We start from the raw sequence: 19,765 nt of genomic DNA, 5'->3' as shown, positions 1-19,765 counted from the left end.
TATAGAATTGTTTAGGCTGGAAAAGCCTTCCAAGCTCCTCAAGTCCAACATTCCCACTGCCCCAAGTCCCACCTGCACATTTGAAGCCAGGCAGGGATGGGGCTCCAGCCCTGCCCTGGGCAGCCTGGGGCAGCTGGACTGCCCTTTCCATGGAGGAATTTTCCCAGTTTCCAGCCTGAAGCTCCCCTGGCACAGCTTGAGGCTGTTTTCCCCTGTCCTGTGCCTTTGGGATTTCCTGAACGCTTCCTCCTCCCTGAGTTCCTCTGCAGCCCAGGCACACAAAGGGAACTGGGGACTCTGATCTCTTCATCCTCCTCGCTTTAATGATTTGTGCACATCAAAGCCTGATTAAAACCATTTAAGCACTTCCATCACTGAAATCTCTTTAACGTCTTTTGGAAATTAAATTAAATGCAGAAACAAAAAATCTCCATGTGAATGCACAAAGCTGGACAATTAAGGTCAGGTTTGAGCTTTTATAGTCAAGCCAGCAGGAATGGGGAAATACATGGGAGTACACAGTTTTGGAAGCCTAATTTATATAAAAATATAGCAGAAAACCAATATATAATCCAATACTCATTTTAAATCAGCACCTTCAACAGGATCACACCAAGGAAAGTGAACATTAGAAATTTCAAAGGAAAATGAAGTGAAAAATTGAATGACTGTTCAATGGCATGAAATTTCCACAGGAACCAACTGTTGAGGGAAATATCTACTTTGGAACAATTTACCTCTGTGAAATCTTAGAATCCCAGCTAAGGACAAGTGGAAACAGTTTCCTCTGTCTCAGGAGTTTAACTTGTCACTGATCACAAACACTGTTTTCCCAGTGTCTGGTTCTGCAAATTAAACATCCTTTATTTTTCTTCTTAAACTGGAAAATGTCTGTCATTAAAGGGATGTGTGACAGTGAGGCACCAAGGCCTGCCCCCACTTCCAGGAGATGACAAAGTGACACCAAAACTTGGCTGCCCTCCCATTTTACCACCAAAGCTCACAGAGTTGGAAAAGCTCAAAGGTTTGGGATCTGCTTCGGTTTGGGATTTTTCTGACATTCCCAACCCTCAGGAAGCTGCAGGAGGAGCACAACCATCCCAGGGCTCATTTCTGCCCCTCCACGAGGAACCCACTGAGCTGAAAGGCTGAGGGGAGTGTCCAGCCCAAAGGACAAACAGCTTCAAGGTGCTCTGGAAACTGCAAATAATGTGGGAACATGAATCCTTCAGAAAGAAGCACCCTGAAGAGAAGCACAGCATTGTCCTGCCTCTGGTCTCCTACCTCTTCATGCTCCCAGGGCAGTACTGGGAACAGTCAGAAACTGCTGTGGGGCTGCAGGGGAGCACAACTATCCACAGGGAGAGATGTGGAATCATAAAACAGCCTCTCCTGGAGAGCTTGATCACTACAGGATTGCACATTAGTAAAAGTACACTCTATTTGCTTAATTATAAAACATGAAAGCAGCACGTTCAAGTAATTTATCAATAAATGTGACATGAGTAAAAACTAAGATGAACTGTAAAAAAAAAAAGGCAGTAAAAGGGGGCTCTGAGCTGCCTCATGAGGTGTTGTTTTCCATAAAAAGATGAGCAGGAAGATTTCTCTTAACGAGCGGTTAACAGAAGAAAATTAGTTCAAGACTTCAGGGCAAGAACTTCCTTATTCCAGGTTTGCACAGTATGGAGTACAAGGAGATTTTTCTTCCTGCTGGTACCTGGTGCTACTGGCAGCTCATAACCCAGGTTTTACATTCATCAGCAGGAATTAATGAACCAAGTAAGAACAAGAGACAAGACAACCCAAGGAAAACTCCAAGCACTGGAGAGAAAAAACAGAGTGAGGGAAAGGGGGGTTTGCAACACAGAGCTGAAGAACAACTTAGGAAGCAGTAAAAGCCTGAGAGCCTGGGGAGGTGGCAGACCCCAAAGGACACACGAGTGCACGAGGCCAACAGCTCCAGCTGCAGGGAACAGGGAATTCTGGCTGGGCCAGCCCCAGGAGCTGGGCCACACTGAGCTCTGAGCACCAGCTCTGCTCCACATGGCAAGAGCTCATTCAGCTGGCACCCAGTGCAAGCAGCTCAAGGAGAATGAAGTGGATTCCTGCAGGACAGAGGCTCAGGGAGGGCAGCACTCGGGGCTGGCTGTGCTCAGAGCTCCTCGGTGACAGGAAGGAGCAGGGGCCGTGCTGATTTCCCAAGCAGTGACAGCAGCCCTGTCATTTCACAAGCTGCAGAGCATCTCCTTAGTCATTAGTGACTGCAGAGAAGGAGTCACCACTCTCATCCTGCCACAGAAGAGTAACTGCCACACAAGTTCTTTCATCTTGACTTTTGCAATTCTATGAACTTGATTGCTTATTTTCTTAGTTTAACACAGTTAGCAAGATATTTTACATACATCTAACCCTGCTAACCTAGCTAAATGTAATCTGTTAAAGTTTCTTGACTCGTTTCCAGACACTCCTTCTTCATCCTACAGCTTCTCCATCTCCCCACAGCTCAGGGTGTTCTGTTCCCCCAGTTCAGAGAAGGTGACACCAACCTCAGCTTGGTTTTGGCACATACTCTGAGGTAGACACTGAAGGTGAAGGAGGACAGGGGGTCTTGGTTGGAAGGGACCTCAAAGCCCACCCAGTGCCACCCCTGCCATGGCAGGGACACCTCCCACTGTCCCAGGCTGCTCCAACCTGGCCTTGGGCACTGCCAGGGATCCAGGGGCAGCCACAGCTGCTCTGGGCACCCTGTGCCAGGGCCTGCCCACCCTGCCAGGGAAGGATTCCTTCTGTATCTAATCTAAACTGAAGTTTAGGTATCTAGTCTCAAATGTAGTTGTTTCTGAGCCTCTGCTGAAGATAACTGTGACATTGTAGCGAGAGAAAGGAAACAGGGCTGCAGAACAAACCACAGGTGAGTAACAAACTGAAATTATGTGGCCAAGAACAATTACTGCCACAGAAAAGAAGCCTCAGTCACCAAAAACTCCAGACTATTCCTACATCCTCACAGAGGGGGACTCCAAACACGACACTGAACTCCTACTGCTCCCAGCTCAGCACACACATCACTGTGGCCTCTTGGGAGCTGCTCAAGCTCTCTCCACGTGCCCAAATCTGCCCATGGCAGAGGTGCTGCTTTCCTGGCTCAGCTCTCAAGACTCAACCCTCACTATTTCTGCCCTCAACACTGCACATTTCTGATGATCTGGAGCAAAGGGTAAGAGCAGTGATGATGACATAACCCCTAAACTGAGAGGATGAGCAGGAAGGGACGGAGGCATCAGAGCAGTCATGAGCAGCTTTGGCCCCTGTCCCAAGCACTGGAAATGCACTGAGGGACACGATGACAGCAGCTCCACCATCACCTGGTGACAGAGTCCCTGCTGCCAGGCAGAAGGTGCCAAGGGCTGCTGTCTCAGTCAGTAAGGTCACTGTGTATGCCCTTAGTCACATCCGACAGGGAGCACCCACGCTGGAAACCACCGGGGCAGCACCCGCCCGCCAGCAGCCACAGGAGCAACTGGTGACAAATGCCAGCCTGTCACGGGCCAGCTGCAACCTCAGGACACATTTCTGCTGCAGCTCTTCATCTACCAGGCCCCCAGGAAGCAAACTCCATGGTTTGTGCAAACAGAAATGTGGCATCTTCTTACTAAGAACTGGGTTCTAACCGTGCAAAAGCATCTGCACATTCCAGCTTCCCAAAAAACCATCCTAGAAATCCAAGCCATATTTCACTGGGTTTTATCGTGGTTTATCAAGTCCAGGTCACTAGAACTGGCAAGAATGCTAAACACATAAATATGAGTTATTTTTCTGGGTTGCTGTGTGGCTTCTCACACAAAAACTGACCCAGGGGCTCAGTCTCACTCAATGTCTGAGACAAGGAGAAAAGCCATGAAACAAGAACTGCAGAGATGTTTACAGGAAATATCAGGGACCTGAGACAGCTTTTGAGATCAGAGTTGAAATCCACTCTTTTCCTTCATTGCTGTTAAACTGTACTGGAGACCTGGGGCACTTTTGGGTGCCACAATACAAAAAAGATTTTAAAAAGACAGCATCCAAAGAAGGGACACAGGGATGGGGAAGGATGTGGAAGGACCACGAAGGAGCTGCTGAGGGCACTGGGACTGTTCTGCTGGAGAAGAGGAGCCTGAGGTCAGAGCTCATTGGGGGCTACAGCTCCAATCTCTGCTCTAGGAGCGGGACAGGAGCCAGGGGAGGGCTGGGGCTGGGCCAGGGGGGATTTTAGGGAAAAGTTCTTCCCCAGAGGGTGCTGGCACTGCCCAGGCTCCCCAGGGAATGGGACACTGCTCCAGGGGTGCCCAGGGTGGGATTTTGGGGCTGTGCAGGGCCAGGAGCTGGGCTGGATGATCCTGTGGGTCCCTCCCAGCTCAGGATATTCCAGGGTTGTCTCACTCCTGAACAAAGGAGATTCTGCTCTCACACAGAGCTGCAAACACCCTGTGCAGGAGGCAGCAAATGCCAAAAATCAACATTGACACATTAATAAAGCCAAAATATTAATACTGCCAAAAGATAAATTTTCCCTTTTTCTCCTGACCAACGAGACCCGCCCCAGTCCCAGTCCAACCACTGAGTAACTCCAGTGTGACACTGGGACTGTCCCACACCTCGAGGCTGGCAGTTTAATCACGTTTTCCTCATTAGAGGAGCCATGAAAGGACCAATCAGGTGCACAACCACTCCTGCAAAGCACTTCACCAGACCCTGTTTTGCAATAACCCCCCAGGCTGCAAATCCCCATCTGCCAGGGACCTGAGAGAAGAATTCAGTAGTTTTAAAAGAATGCCAGGAACTAGAAACACACCTGAGAGATCAGCAGCTGGAAGGGAGCCCAGGTGACAAACAAACACACAGGGCTGAGCAGAACCAGCTCAGGGACACTGAAGAAAGGCCTGATCAGTCCCACAGGGGCCTGACTGCAAACAGGGGGATGTTTAAAACCACCAGTATTGGTGAGGAAATGATCAAACAAGGCTGTGATGGGGTGAGAGATGAGCTGGGGGCACAGCAGGCCCCACACCTGCCCCTTGTCGGGCTCCTTTTCCATCGTGTAGCACCTGCCCGGGCTGTGAGCAGGGTTTGGGCACAAGCACTCAGCTCTGCCCCAAAATGCAGTGAAACACTTGCTGGTGTCCAGAACAGAGCCACAGACACAGCGCTGAACGCACCGGTACCGGGCCACAACCTCAACACCTGCTCGCTTTGTTCTGTTCATCAGAAAAGGGAAAAAAAGGGAAAAAGCCAGCGCAGAGTGCAGGACTGCTGAGCGAGGGCTCCTTTACCAAGTCCGGTGGAACCCCACCGGGAGGAGGCTTTACATAACAGCCCCCCCGGCTCCGGGCCGTGTCCGAGCCCCGGCCCTGCCTGCCCTGCCCGGGGCCGGTTCCACCAGCGGGCCCCGCCCGCGCCCCCGAGCCCCGTCCCGGAGCGGCTCCGGCCCTGAACCCGTGCGGAGAGCAAGGGGGAAGGAACAAAGCCCTGACGTCAATTACCGGAACAGGATTAAATCCATCACCGGGGCGGGCAGCGCAGCGGCCCCGCCGGCACCGAGCCCAGCCCGGGTCCGGTGCCGGGAATGCCCCGGCCGTGCCCCCGGGAGGGACCCCCGCCCTCCGCTCGGTGTCACCGCGGGGCGCGACCGGCCAAACCCGCGCTCCCCGGCGAGAGATGCGCGCGTAGCGGTCGATCCCGCCCTGGGGCCCGGCGGTTCCCCCGCGGGGGCGGCCGGGGTGTCCCGGAGTGCCCGGGCCAGGGCGGCGCGGCCCCGGCGCTGCCCCGCTGCCGGCGGGAGGCCCGGCCCGGTCGCGCTCACCTGCGCTGGCCGCTCCGCTAGGCCCGGACCATCTCCTGGCTGCCGCCACCGGCGAACGATAAGGCCCGAGGAGCCGCCGGCGAGTCACGGAGCGCCGGGGGGCGCGGGGCGGGCCCGGCGGGGGGGCGGCTCACAAGCGGGCGGCCGCTCCGTAGGGGTCCCGGCGGTCCATGGCGGGCCGGCGCCGGGCTGGCGGCTCGCAGGGCGCGGGCAGGGCCGCGGCTCGGCCGGGGCTGCGCTGGGCCTGGGCCCGGTCCCGGTGCCGATCCCGATCCCGGCCCGGTCCCGCCTGGCGCTTCCCGGCGGCCCCCGCGCGCCGCCGCCGCCCCGATCACGTGACGCACTGAGAAACCACGTGACCCCGGCGGAGCGCGCGCGTAGGGGGCGTGGCAAGGCCCCGGCCCCGCCTCCCGCGCGCGGCGGCGGGAGAGTCACGTGGGGCAGAGCGCGGGGAGCGCCCCCGCGGCCGTGGCGCCCCCTGGCGGCGGCGAGCGGGAACCGGGAGCAGCCCCGGACCAGCCTGGGACCGGCCCGGGGTCAGGGGGGATGCGGGGCAGGAATTGGTGGCTGGCAGGGTGGGCAGGCCCTGGCACAGGGTGCCCAGAGCAGGGATCCCCCAGGATCCCTGGCAGCGCCCAAGGCCAGGCTGGACACTGGGGCTGGGAGCACCTGGGACAGTGTCCCTGCCATGGCAGGGCTGGCACTGGGTGGTGGCACTTTGAGGTCCCTCCAACCCAAACCACGCTGGGACTCTGGGATGCTCTGTGGTGCCAAGGTGTGCAGCACACACGGCTGGTGAACAAAGGAGGCTGCGAGGCCCAGCTCAGGCAGGAGGGCTGGTAAAGGCCCAGCTCACACAAACAGAATTGCACAAGGCAAATCCCTTCGCTGGAGAAGCTCCCGTCTGTTAAAGACTCCTCCCTAAGAAAATAAACCAGTGCACTACCCCACAGGGACTGTGCAGTGCACTGGTACCAAAGGCTGTTTCTGGCTGGGTTAATAAGCCCTGCCCTCAGAAATGGGGCTGTCTCCCCCTGCTCCTGCTCCCCTCTGTTTCTCTTTGAGAGGTGAGGGCTGTTCCCAACGCTGTTTTCCTGCCAGGCTGCATCAGCTGCTCCCCTGCAATGAGCAGTGGCAGCTTTGCTCAGGGTGGGAGGGATTGAACAGGGCAGGCCCTGGAAGCACTCCTGGCTCACGGGGCTTTTATAAAACTCCTCATCTGCCAGCAGAGCAGAAGTGAGACACTGGCAGATGTAGGAGGGCAAGGCTCTGGCCAGGCTGGGGGGTTACTCTGTAAAATAACAACACCTAGAGACAAAGTAACCAGAAAAGGCAAGAAGGAAGAATAAAAACTAATATAAACATTGTATTTGAAAGTAAACTTTTTTTTTTAAAATCTTGATACAGAAGGACTTCTGGCTGGAGAACCTCCTGGTCAGCAATCCTGCCCCTCTGTGAGGGAATGCCAGGGAAACTCCAGCTGAAACCTGCACATAAACACCACAAATATTTTAGATATTTGCAGTAAGCCTCAACTTAGCACCTAGTGTTTAATAATTGATTCACTTTCCCATGAAATGGCACACTCACTGCACAAGACTTGAACACCTTTCTGGTAGTTTTATTTACAGCCTGCAGCGTGTTCTGTAAAACACAGGAGTGTCACAGACAGACACACAACATGGGGATTTTCAAACATTTAAATAAGTACAGTTTATTCCAAATTCTACACACTACTCTTTCCATAAAAATATAAAAAATAGTTTAGTTACTGTATTTAACCTAAACCAAGATACTTGAGAAGTCTTCCACAAGTGATGCCCCCTCCCCAAAAGGGCACTCCAACAATAAGAAATTCAGGAGACTGCATCACCAAATAAAATACTACCAGCAACTGCTTCAATCCACCAGAAAACCAAACAATTCCCACTGTGCATCCAGCAATCCCTGTTCTGCAGCATGTTTGGATCTGCTTTTGTTGGGTTTGCACTCATTTGCTCCTCCAGGGCCAGTCCCACATTTAAAGCATGACTGGATTCTTGCAGAGCCTCTCAGCACAGCCTGGCAATCCTGCATCTCACACGTTCTGGGGAAACACATCCAGTGGGGAACAACTCCCTTTGAGACCTTCACTTCAGGGAGTCTCTTTTTTATGGAGCAGCCCGGGAGGACAGTGCCCAGTTCTGTTTGTCATTATTTCTCTGGTTTTGCTGCCCATATTACAGATGGGAATATTCTGATGCAGTTCTGCAGGACACCCACTCCAGCCCTTTTCTCTGGGGTACACTGAATTTACAAAAAAAAAGGCACAAAGATGAAACTCCTAAAGCAGCAGCAGCCCCAGTTCACTGAGCTGCTGCTCTCCAACACCAACCCTGTGTCCTACAAACACCTCCAACACAGCAGCCAAGGACACAGGGAAGGGCCCAGGGCCTGTGGGCAGGACAAGCACAACACTGAGCAGGGACAAATCAACACAGCTCAGCTGGGTGCTGCAGTTGAGACTGGACCTGGAAGCATCAGGAAAAGCCACTGGAACACAAGCTCAGCAGCACAGAGCCTGTCACCAGCGAGATGGGAGGCTCTGTGTGGGACACGCTGTGCATTCAGGTTCAACAATGCCACAGCTCCACAGCAGCACTGAAAAACTTCTGCTTTTAACAGTTTAGAGGATTTTTCTCAATGGAAGTGAAGCTGTCATTAACAGAGGAGCAGCACATGATGCACAGCATAATCTGCAACAAAAAAAAAAAGCTTTTGCTTTCAGCATGTAAATGTCCAGGTTCAGCTGCTACTGGACTTTAGCTCTTATAAACAAATCTGATGATAGAATTTTTTTTTTTTTTGGGAGCTAAAAAAGTAAAATCTTCCATAAAAGGATAAACCACAAAAATACTCTCTCAGTAAGTCTCACGTGCCATTTAATACCTTCCATGTCCTATGAACAACTAGGCAGAACACTTAGAAATGGGAGCAGTAGAAATGTTGACCATTGAGTGTTTGGCAGCCGTGTGCTCCAGCCCCTGGGGGGGCAGTGTCACTCACTCCACACCAGTCCTGCTCCTCCCCAGCTATTTCTTCTTCTTCTTCTTTGGGGGCTCATCCTCGGAGCTGCTGTCTGTGCTGCTGCTGCTGCTGCTGGAGGAGCTGGAATCCGACTCGAAGTCGGAGGAGGAGGAAGAGCTGCTGGAGGAGGGGGAGGAGGAGGAGGAGGAGTTGCTGTCCTCACTGTCACTGTCTGAGGAGGAGGAGGAGGAGGAAGAGGAGTCCTCGCTGTCGGAGGAGGAGTCGCTGGCTGAGCTGTCACTGCTGCTGCTGCTGGAACTGGTCACACTCTTGGACCTGAGGGAGAGCAGAGAGCTGAGCACAGCCCTGCCAGAGCCCATCACACACAGAGCGTTCCCTCTGCTCTGTTGCAATAATCCAAAAATCAATTACTTGCCTTGAAATTTTCCACACCTCCCCATCGAAATTTCCAGGTCTCACCACCTCAGATGAATCCCTGTGCCCTCCCCTCCCTTCTCCACTCCTGGCCGAGTGGATTTGGGCCATTTGAGCAATGGCAGGTGGCCCCAGGGCATGGCATAACCCAGCAGGACAGCAGAGAGGGGCAGGCAGGGAAAGCTGGCCAGGATCTGGTTCCTAGCCCTGAGCAGGGGCTTTGCTGGCCTGACTGCCCTGAACTGGCCAAGCCCTGGGGAAAATGAGCCAGGCTCAGTCCCTGCCTCACCACTGCAACAGGGAAATTCTGCCACTGCAAGGGCCAGGGGAGGTTTCAGCAGAGATTTCACCAAGGTCAAAGCTGCTCCCAGCAAAAACTTCTTAGATTACTCCTGGCAAAAGAACCCAAAGTACCTGCCACGACAGGATGCTTGTGTTTTCCAGGTGGAGGAGAAGGGTGGAAACAATCCAAGGTTAAGACAGAATGAGGAACACAGCAAAGAGGATTTCTGTATGCTCTGCATTTTTTTTTTCATGCTCAGCCCTTCCTGGGGCCATTGTTCTCAAGACCAACGTCTCTGATTTAGGGGGGTGATAGGAATTCCAAGAAAGTACAATTCAATTCTCCCAGAGATCTTACCCTGAAGACACTGATTCACCTCCCTTCCCACCAAAGTCAATCAAAGAGCATCCAAAAATGTAAATTATGATAACGCAGAATCTTGTTTCCATTAGAAAATTAATGCAGTATTTTTTATCAGAGGGTTTGGTTCAATGTAACAGCTCAGGAAGTGCCTGTGTTAAGGTTACTGAAGAGTGTGAGGGTTTTTCATCATATCAGCCCTGTCAGCTGACAAACGTGGGTGTGGATTAAGCCACAAAGCACTGAAGTTTTTGTAACACATCTGTGATCTGCTGTCTCTGTGTGCAGACACAACGACTGTTCATTACTGATAAACCCATGAGGGCTGCTTAAACACTGCCTTTTCTGGGGAAAAATACAGCACAGCACCTCTGCAAAAGCACAGAATTTTCAAAGTAGGTACAGAACCAGAGATGAACTCTTCATCCTCCTCAGGACAAGTTTCCAAGAGTTCATCTCTGGTTCTGTGGCCCTGTGTGGGCCAAGTGCTGTTGGAGCCCAGGCTGTCCCCCCAGGCTGTCCCTGCTCTGCTCTGACACCCCAGGGCTTTCCAGTGCCACTGACACCCAAAAGTCACAATTGTGGGCACAGCCACAGCTGGGGCCTGAGGAGAGGAGGGAATGAGCAGGGAATGAGCAGGGAATGAGCACACAATCCTGCCCTTCAGCCAGGCAGATTCACCTGTGCTCAGTATCAGGTGGGTTCTCTGTGGATAACTCAGGCATTCTGGGTGGGACACTGAGGCCAAGGAGCACCTGGAAGGTGGCTCTGTCACCTGAGGTCACAGGGCTCTGCAGCAGCTGTTCTGCCTCAGCCTGTTTTTCTGGTTAGGCCTGAGCTCCCTTATTAGTGTTTATATCAAAACAAACACACTCTGTGGAAAAGGTTCGTCCTCCTCCTGCCAGAAACCAAACTTTTACAGCTTTATTTTAAATCTGGAGCTTATAAATATGCTGGATTTCTCCACATTGAACTCTTCCCATGTTATAATAAAAATCTAAATAGCAAACTGACTGGAAAGGAATTTATATTGGTGGATTATTCTGGGCTTGCATAGGAACAGGAGAATCATTCAAATTTATGAGAGTTTTAAAATTTCAAGGAAAAAGTGCCCAAACCACCCCCTTCCCCATGAACCCTTTTGCTCTGTCCATTTTTGCACTGCTTTGGAGCTCAAATACTCTGTAAATAATTATGCCAGCAAAGGCTGCAGTGTCTGAGGGACTGAGGCAGGAAGAGGCCTGAGCTGCCCAGCTCAAAACCAGTAAATTCTTCATGATCTCACCAGTCCTGAGTAACTCCAGCAATAAACTGGCACTTCTGGGAAAGCAGCCTTTGCTAGAACACCCTGAGACAGCCCATTCCAATAAACCACATTCCACAGGACAGCCTGGAATGAAGAACACTTGAAAGATCTGCTCTGCCTTATTTACTGCCTGCCACACACAGCAAAGGCCTGGCCTTCAAACACCTCCTGAGAACTGGCTTAGATCAGACAGGGACACAGGAGTGACACTGAAGGGGAAGAGATGCTGGGCTGTTGCTGTTCCCTGGTGTAAAACTCCCAGCACCATTCCAGCAGTGTTACAGCCACAGCTCTGGCTGCTCCTCCTCTCCATTTGCTAGGAAAGCAAATTCCCAAGTAAACATTAATGCAAGGTAAAGTACAAACAATGTCAAAAGAGCTCCTGGCTCCAACCAGGACGTGGAGAGGACCAGGGCCATTTCCTGGATTTTGCTTTAGTTTGGGATCAAGGGGGTTTTGTTTGGTTTTGGGGTTGGGCTTTTTAAGATGTTTTATTTCATCCGTTAGACAAAGCTTGAGAGAGAGAGAACTGGCAGGAGAAGGGAATGAAAAGAGCAGAAGCAATGAGAGACCAGAACCCCCGTGCCAGTGTTGTTTCAGAGACTCCTGATGGACTCTGAGGCAGAAATGGGAAGACTTTTACTCCTCCAGCAAGATCATGCAGGGGGAGGAAAACCAGCAGGGAGAAAAAAAGAGAATAAAATATTGAGAGATTTTGGACAGGGAGGAGTAGAAATTGTCCAGATGCCTGTCAGACAAAAGCTGTAACAGACTCAAAGCAGTACAACCAAAACTTATTTACAAAGGTTCTTTTGCCACCCCTCTCCCAAAGTCCTGCTGGAACAGCCAGTGCAGGACCAGTCCCACCAGTGCAGGACCAGTCCCACCAGTGCAGGACCAGTCCCACCAGTGCAGGCACCAGGCCCCACATACCTTTTTTTCTTGGTCTTCTTTTCTGCAGCACTTTCTCCAGCGCTAATTAAGGGGGGAAAAATAATGGCTTTGATTAATGCAATAGGAAATTTAAATAAATAGCAGCACACTGAGGCTGAGTTTAATATTCAAAGGGCACTGGACAGCTCAGCCCTGAGCAAAGCAGAGCAAAACCCACCTATGAGTGGGGGGAGCAAAACCCAGCAATTCACCCCTGATTTTCTGTACTATTCATGCTCTGCTCTCCCCTTTGTATCATTTTGTAGGGACAGTACAGCTGGGATGTGACAGGCACAGGAGGAAAGGATACAAAGAAGTTGTGTGTAACTATATGTAGCAATAAGTGAATTGATTGAAAACCAGGGTAAAAGCTTCACTGAGCCTGTAGCTTTCACATTTCTTTCAAGAGCAAAAAGAAGCAGAAAAGTCCATTTATATTGATGCTTTCCAGCTGTGTGTCTGTCAGATTCCCAAGTGCTCACCCCCTCACACAGTTTTAGTGGTGCTGCCACCAGAAAAATGAGATTTCTCCAATTTTTTTATTTTCACACACAAGGTATGAAAACTTTATCAGCACACAAGAGTTCTCCAGACTCCCCACGCTCTCCTGGGCAAGGGGAAGATTCTCTGATATTCAGATTCCAACCCCTCCTGTCCATATCTACATTCCTAAGGCCTCAGAGCCTCTGCAGGCAGGAGGAGTCACTGTGAGAACAGAATTGAACCCCACAGCACCTCTGAGGAGACAGACCTAGCTCAGGGAGTGCCTCCCTCTCGTGTGTGAGGTGAGGGCTACTCAAGAGTTACTCCAGCAGCTCCTGCTGTGCTCTGGCCACTCCCTCCACAAACTGAGCCCTAAGCCCAGCACAGGGCTGGCTCAGAGCTCCAGCAGCCCCAGCAATGAGCCCTGCCCCAGCTCCCTGCCCTGCTCCAGGCTGGCAGCCACGGCAGGGGCACTGGCACTGACACCTCCAGAGGGGCCAACACCAGGCAAGCACAGGGAGCCTGGAACAACTGGGAAAGGAGGTCATGCTGGATGAGGCTGTCAGAGGTAAATATTGACCTTCCTAGGCTGGCTTTGCCTTCTGGTTAATGATTCCTGCGTGGCTCTTGAAAGGTGGTGACACAGGCTGGCCAAAGCAGACCTGTGGGAGACCCAACTTCTCCAAAGCAAGCAGAACCTCCCAAAGCAAGTGCCACAAAAGCACAAGTGTGACCCAGAAGTTGTTTCTCCATGAAGAAAAAAGCTTCGTCCTTGGGAGTGCAGCCCTGGCAGCTGAGGAACAGGATCCTCCTGGCACAGCTGAGGAGCTCTTGATGCCACCAGCCCTGGGAATGCTGGGCCAGGTTTAACTGCAGATTAAGCACTGCTCCCACCTGAGGATTGCTCAGGCTTCCCTTCAGCAGAGGATTTTTCCCAGCACCTGCCCCTCACTGGAAGAGCCCCAAAGCTCCTTCTGTGCCAGACTGGCCAGTCCTGTAACTCCCACACAAAGTGATCCCACACTCAGGCTCAAGCCCAAGGACAGGACAAGGAACTGGACCCTGAATTCACCATCCTCCAGGGGTAACCTGCAGAATCCACCAGAAGAGGGGCAGAAAAGCAGCAAGGAAATAATCTGAGCTTTAAACTCAAACTTAGCCTAAAAATCTTGAGTCTCTGAAGAGACTCTGCCTCCAAATGGAGCCAAGTGTCAGAGTCCAAGCACTGCTGATCTATCTACAACACTGGGTGACTCTAATTACTCCACAATAACCCACTGGATGAGAATTCATTTCAAAATCAATCACTCTACATCACTCTCCTCCCAAGCTAACTTGGGTTAGTCCCCACTGCAGGCAGGGATGGAGCCTGTGCCTCAGAAGTGCTGCTGGGCTGGAGCAGCTGAGGACCCAGGGACCCTGCCTGCCTGAGCTGCCAGCCCTCCCTGAGCCAGCAGCAGGGACTAAGCTGGGAATGCTCTCCCCACCTCCCACCCCGGCAGGGGCAGTGCCTGAAGACACCTGGCCAAAGCCCCAGGAATTGCAGGTGCAAGCAGTGCCCCTGGGAGTGACCCTGTCTGGGCCTCTGCAGCTCCCAAAACCAAACTGCAGGGGCAGAAGGACCCTGGCACATGGAATTGCATGGAAAACTGAGGTGCTGCATTACTCCAGCTTGTCAAAACAATTATTAACCTGGGAGAAACACTGAAATGTACTCCCAGGGCAAAGGGGAAAGGAAATCAGGTGCCACAGGCAGAGCTTTGTTTAGGTTTCTCTGCTCCTTCCACTTTTGGGCTGTCACCAGAGGAAATAATTGTGCAATTCAGTGAGCTGTTTTCACTTCAGGCTTGGTTAGAGCTGATAACCCAACTCTCCCTCTCCTGTCTGCAGTTCCAGGTTGAACTGCAGCTCTGAGCAGCAGATCTGGACACAGGGCAAGAATTGCTGCTTTGCCAGAAATAAACCTACAGCTTTCACTGCCTGGACAGCACAGAAACATGAAATCAAACAATCAAGGAATTCAGGAAACTGCTCCACTACTCCAAGTGATTTAACTTTGGCTCAGTGCATGGCTTTTGTTTCAGACAGGCCAAAACAGTTTTAAGTTTTTAAATGTATTTCAGATGAGCAGGTGCTGATGAAATTAAAATGTTGATTTCAATTCTCTGGGACCCGAGTACACATAATTCACCTAACACACAAATCAGCTCCAACATTAAATCAAGCACACATTCCACAGTCTGGAGGAAAAGATCACAGAAAATGGTCTGGGACAACATCTTTTATTTCAATCACAAACCAGACATTTCACCTTGCCAGTCATACCTCTGTTGCAGCAGGAGTTGCTTTTCTTTCTCCTTAAGGATTTTGGCCAGCTGAGCTGTCCTTGAAGGCCTGTGCAGGTATTTTCTCTTCCCTTTACATTCATATGTCCAGTGGCCAAACTCTAAACACTTCTGACACCTCACATGCTGCTTGTTGGCCTCCCTAGAAAAATGCAGAATTGCTTAAGTAACTCATTCCAGGTCTGCTCTACCCAGTGGAAAACTATTTAGTTTTTTATCATGCAGCTTTAATCAAGCTATGGTTAAACCAGATGTTCACAGGTGCTTCAGGTTTTCTTTTGAATCAGGACATGGGCAGTAACACAAAGTAGACACAATTCAAGCAGACAGATATTCATTCATTAAAACACTTGCACATGGGAACAATCACACTGCTCACTTTGCTGCAGAGAAATCACTGAAATTCTGGTTTAGAACAAAGAACAGCAACTTCACTTCCAGTTCCTGAAATGTAACAGCCAAGTCCCAAAGTGCCCAACTCTCACCCAGAGCCCAGGACTCCCTGAGAGGCTCCCAGGAAATCCAAATAAGCTCCACCAGGAGCTGGTAAAGCCTGGCACAAGGTTTGTCTTTGGGACAATCAGATTCCTGCTCACTCCTGCTCCCTGGCTGCCTGTCCCCAAACACCTGCAGCAGCAGGGACATTGCACACTCTATTCCAGGTCTCACTCTGCTAGAGTGAGATCAAGGAAGGGGAAACCCTCTTGTTTTCATTCTGGAGCTCTTAAGCTGCTTTTCTGAAGCTCTACAAAGCTGTTTTGCCTCCTGTCCCAGCTGCTCTCCTCCTTTACAAAGAAGGGAACTCACCCAGCTCAGGAGCTGCCCAAGGTCACAGCCAAAATTAGTCCTGAGCTCAGGGCTGTGCCACTTCAGCTCCCTGCCCCTGCTGGCCCTTCCTGCCACCTTCAGTTTTTGTTCCAAGCACCAAAGCATAAACTTTTCAAGGCCTGCCCATCTAAACTCTCTGAAATGCAGCCTGGCTGATCTAGGAAGCTCCCAGCCCCATGTGTGAGAATGAAGTGAAGGCCAGCAGGGAGCATTTCCCCTCTTCCAGCCAGGCTGGGAATTGCCTCTCCCTCAGCTTCAGCCACCACTCTCGGAGCCAGTTCCTGCAGGGAACCTTGTGCTGAACATTCATCCCTTTCTCAATGCAGAGCACTTGGCTTCATCCTCAGGCCTCAGTAACACTGAGCTAAAGCAGCACGAAAATCTGATTAAACTCCCACCTGCAGAGCACAATGAACCTGGCCTTGGGCAGGAGCCAGAATATCTGGGAATGAGCAGAAAACGCTTTGCCTTTGCTTCTGGCCACAGCAGCTACAATCAGCAGAGTGATGGCTCCCCCTTCTCATCCTCAACTCAAACCCAAACCCGTGTTTGTCAAACAAAAAGCTGAAAAACCAACGCCAGCACCCCATGGGAGCGGGACACACATTTGCTGCATAAAAAAAGCAAAAGTGTGTTTTCCTCGTTCCAGGGCTCTGCAATCGGATCCCCTCGGTGCTGAGGGAATTCCTGGATTGCAACATCCCCGTCTGAGCAAGAGTCGCTCGCTTGGCTTTTCTCTGCCTTTCTGACAGCTCCGCAAACTCATCACAACAACATGAACCTGAAGGTTGCTGTTTCACGTTTGAACTGCAGGGTCTGCGATGAGGAGCAGGGAATGACCCCGGGAGCTCCTCCCGAGCCCCGGGAGCTCCTCCCGAGCCCCGCTCCCGTTCCCAACGCTCCCCACGGCAGCGCCCAAGGCCAACAACTCCCTCAGCCTCTACACCGCCGCTCTCGCGGGACGCCCTGAGCAGGAAGGACCCACCGCGACCCTCGAGTCCAAGCCCCGGCCGTGCACGGACACCCGAGGCCGCCACCGTTTCGCCCCAGCCGTGTTTTGGGGCGGTTTCCCCTCAGCCGAGCTGCGCCCCCTCCCGAGGCACAGCGCCAACGGCGCGGAGGCCGCAGAGCGCCGAGAAAACGCCGGGCGCCGCGGCCCCAGCAGTGTCCGCCGCTCCTCAGCCCGAGCCCGCCCCGCGCGGTCCCCCCCGGTCCCACTCACGCCTGTCTGCGGGCAATCAGCCGGTGCATGGGCGTCGCCATCTTAACGGCCACGCCGGAAGTGAGGCTGCCGCGGGGAACGGCGGGACGAGTGCCGGCCGCGGGGCACGCCGGGACATGCGGCCCTGTGGGCCGGGTGCGGCCGCCATAGAGAGAGTCCTCCGAGGTCAGAGCGAATGAGACCTCCAGGGTCATAGAGAGCGAGACCTCCTGGACCATAGAGAATGAGTCCTCCGGCGGCCAGAGCGGCAGCGCCCGCCGGCCTGCACTCTCTATCGCCCCTGCCGCTCCCGCCGTGTCATTGCAGCGCCCGGGCCCGGTCGCTTTTCGTGTCCCTGTCCCTGTTAAATGTAAATATTTATAAACATATTAAATATAAATAATATCTTTATAATTATATTAACTATATTAAATATAAATCTTTATAAGTATATTAAATATAAATAATATTTATTTCCCTGCAAATTCCCGACTAAGGGAGCTGGTGGAAATGGCTCCTGGGTAACGCTCATAGCACAGGGAGGTGGGATTTTGGACAGCTGAGTTATCTGTGCTGTGATTTATGTCAGAGCTTGGGGCAGGCAGCCTGCAGATCCCTCGGTGGAGGGGATCACAAAGCCCTCTCCTATTTGAATATCCCAGAATAGCCCGGTGAGCCTTAGGTCGGGTGACGTTGAGGGCTATTTGCAGCAGCCCCAGGAAGAGCCTGTGACAGACAGCAGCCAGGGGTTATTTTCAGGCCACATTCGTGGTCGTGTTTGGCTGGCATTAATGAATTCCGAGACTGAACTGGAATTGCAATCAGCTGTAAACTGAGGCTGGGGCTGCTGGGAGGACACTGGGACACACCGTGCTCGCGGATTCCAGAGAAATCATAAATCTGCTTCTTCTGCAGGTCACAGGAAAGGAGCGTGCTGGGTGTGCCAGGCAAGGATTTATCATGAGTAAGTTCTGAGCAGGTCTAGGGTCAGGAATGCCCACGGCCCAGAGTGAGCCCAGCCCTGAGTGAAGCCCAGGATGGATGCTCTGAGGAGCAGAGTGTGGCCAGGACTGGCTGCTGGGGCTGGCAGGGCCCCTCTCCCCCAGCTCCCTCTGTGCCCAGGGCAGCAGCCCTGGCAAGTCCCAGGCTCATGTGCCAGCCCAGGGTCACTCCGGGGTGCTCTGATCCCCTCTGACACCGGGCTCTGCTCCCTGGCTCCCTCTGGAAAAGCCAAGCAAAAATCCTCAAAGGAAGCTGGGCTCCTGGGGTTGTGGCTGCACCACACTCCCCACACGGGGCAGCAGCCAGGGCTCTTCCTTGGCAGCTCGTGCTATATTCAGGTGGTTCCTGAGAAGCTCCCTGGAGAAGAGGCTGGGCAGAGCTACAGGAATGAAGCAGGGATTTATTAAAAGCCCTTCACAGGACACACCTTGGGCAGTGCCAGAGCCCGGCCGTGGCTCCACCCCAGATGGATCCTGGCCACGAGTTCTCACACTTTGATAAGTTTGGGTCCATTTCCATGCTGGGCTTCATTGTCCAATTCCAGCTCCAGGTGATGCAGTCCCACCCTCCCAGGTTGCTCCCCTCCATTCCCTGTTGTTTGCACTTTTGGGCTGAAGCTGCAGCGGTGTCCTTGGTTCTGGGGCTGGAAAAGGATTGTTCTGTGGGACTGAGCTGTGAGGAGAACCTGCTGACACTTGATATGGAGTGCAGAGTTATAAACCAATGCAGAGTCTGGAAAATATGAAAGCTCAAACTTAAGGCATCACAAGGACGCCCGAGGTCAAACACTTCATTAATATTCTGTCATTAACACCATGATGCAATTCCTGAGGCAAGTCCCAGCCCCCTGCAGCTGCCAGAGCAGAATGGCTGAGGCAGGCAATGGCTCTGGCGCAGGAGTCCCTCCTGCCTGCACTAGTGAGTGTCTGTGGGTGTGTGTTCTGTGTCACTGACACAGGGAGCAGCCGTGTAAATACAGCCCTGGGGCCTTGGTAACGCAGTGTTTGTACCACACTGCACTGCCACGCAGCTTTTGGCGTGTTTCATCATGGAATTAAAAGTATTCCTAAACATTCAGTTTCACAAAACTCACAGATGTAAGTATCAAGGTTAAGGGTTAGGTTTGTGTTAGGATGAATCCACCATTCCCTCAAATTCAGGAATAATCAGAGCACGAATTCCAGAACGGTTTGGGTTTTAAGGACCCTAAAGCTCACCTCATTCCACCCCTGCCATGGGCAGGGACTCCTTCTGCTATCCCAGGTGCTCCAAGTCCTGCCCAGCCTGGCCTTGGACCTTTCAAGTGATGTCTGAATCGCAAATGAAAAATTCTAAGGAGGCTTTGAAGTCTTTTTTTGCAAAAACTGTATTTCCAGAGACTGTACTTGTATAATCATTACATCTCATGGTGTGCGCGCTGTTGCCATCCACCACATCTGTCACCCTCAGGTCCTTACATCACGGGCAAGGAAAAAGTTTCACTGAACAACTTTTCTGTGGCACCGACCGCTTCAGACAACAACTCAGCGACCTTTGCAGTGCTGCCAAGTTGTGCCTTTGTCGCCTTTTTCTGCCATTCCTGACGCAAGGAAAGAACTTTGGCAGAGGGGGAAGGCGCCGAGCGCCCTCAGAGCCCGCCCAGAGCGCCCGCCCTCAGCCGCGCCGCGCGCCCCGCGCTCTCGCGAGATCTTGGCCGCCCTCAGCGCCGGCGCGGCCGCGGCCCGACGGGATCTTTCGA

The 19,765-nt window shown here is 52.3% G+C and overlaps 1 protein-coding gene across 1 annotated transcript; it reads right to left on the bottom strand.

Moving 5' to 3' along the window:
- Positions 1-7,445: 7,445 nt before the first annotated feature.
- ZCCHC10 (zinc finger CCHC-type containing 10) lies at positions 7,446-17,129 on the bottom strand. The gene is made up of 4 exons (XM_066559982.1): positions 17,047-17,129; positions 14,977-15,138; positions 12,169-12,210; positions 7,446-9,187 (listed from the first exon to the last, which is right to left on the bottom strand). The coding sequence occupies exons 1-4, from the start codon at positions 17,085-17,087 to the stop codon at positions 8,917-8,919; spliced, it is 516 nt and encodes a 171-aa protein (XP_066416079.1). The 5' UTR covers positions 17,088-17,129; the 3' UTR covers positions 7,446-8,916.
- Between the last annotated feature and the right edge of the window lie 2,636 nt (positions 17,130-19,765).

This window comes from Molothrus aeneus, chromosome 15 (assembly GCF_037042795.1).
Source record: "Molothrus aeneus isolate 106 chromosome 15, BPBGC_Maene_1.0, whole genome shotgun sequence".
Lineage (NCBI taxonomy): Eukaryota > Metazoa > Chordata > Aves > Passeriformes > Icteridae > Molothrus > Molothrus aeneus.
Note: the sequence above shows the minus strand (reverse complement) of the source record. Positions and strands in the feature narration are given on the sequence as shown.

Coding starts and splice junctions, on each gene's coding strand:
- ZCCHC10 (XM_066559982.1), bottom strand. CDS start 17,087: ATGGCGACGCCCATGCACCGGCTGATTGCCCGCAGACAGGC. Junction 15,139..17,046: donor CTGATTGCCCGCAGACAGGC/GTGAGTGGGACC, acceptor GCATTTTTCTAG/GGAGGCCAACAAGCAGCATG. Junction 9,188..12,168: donor AAGAAGACCAAGAAAAAAAG/GTATGTGGGGCC, acceptor GCTCTCCCTCAG/GTCCAAGAGTGTGACCAGTT.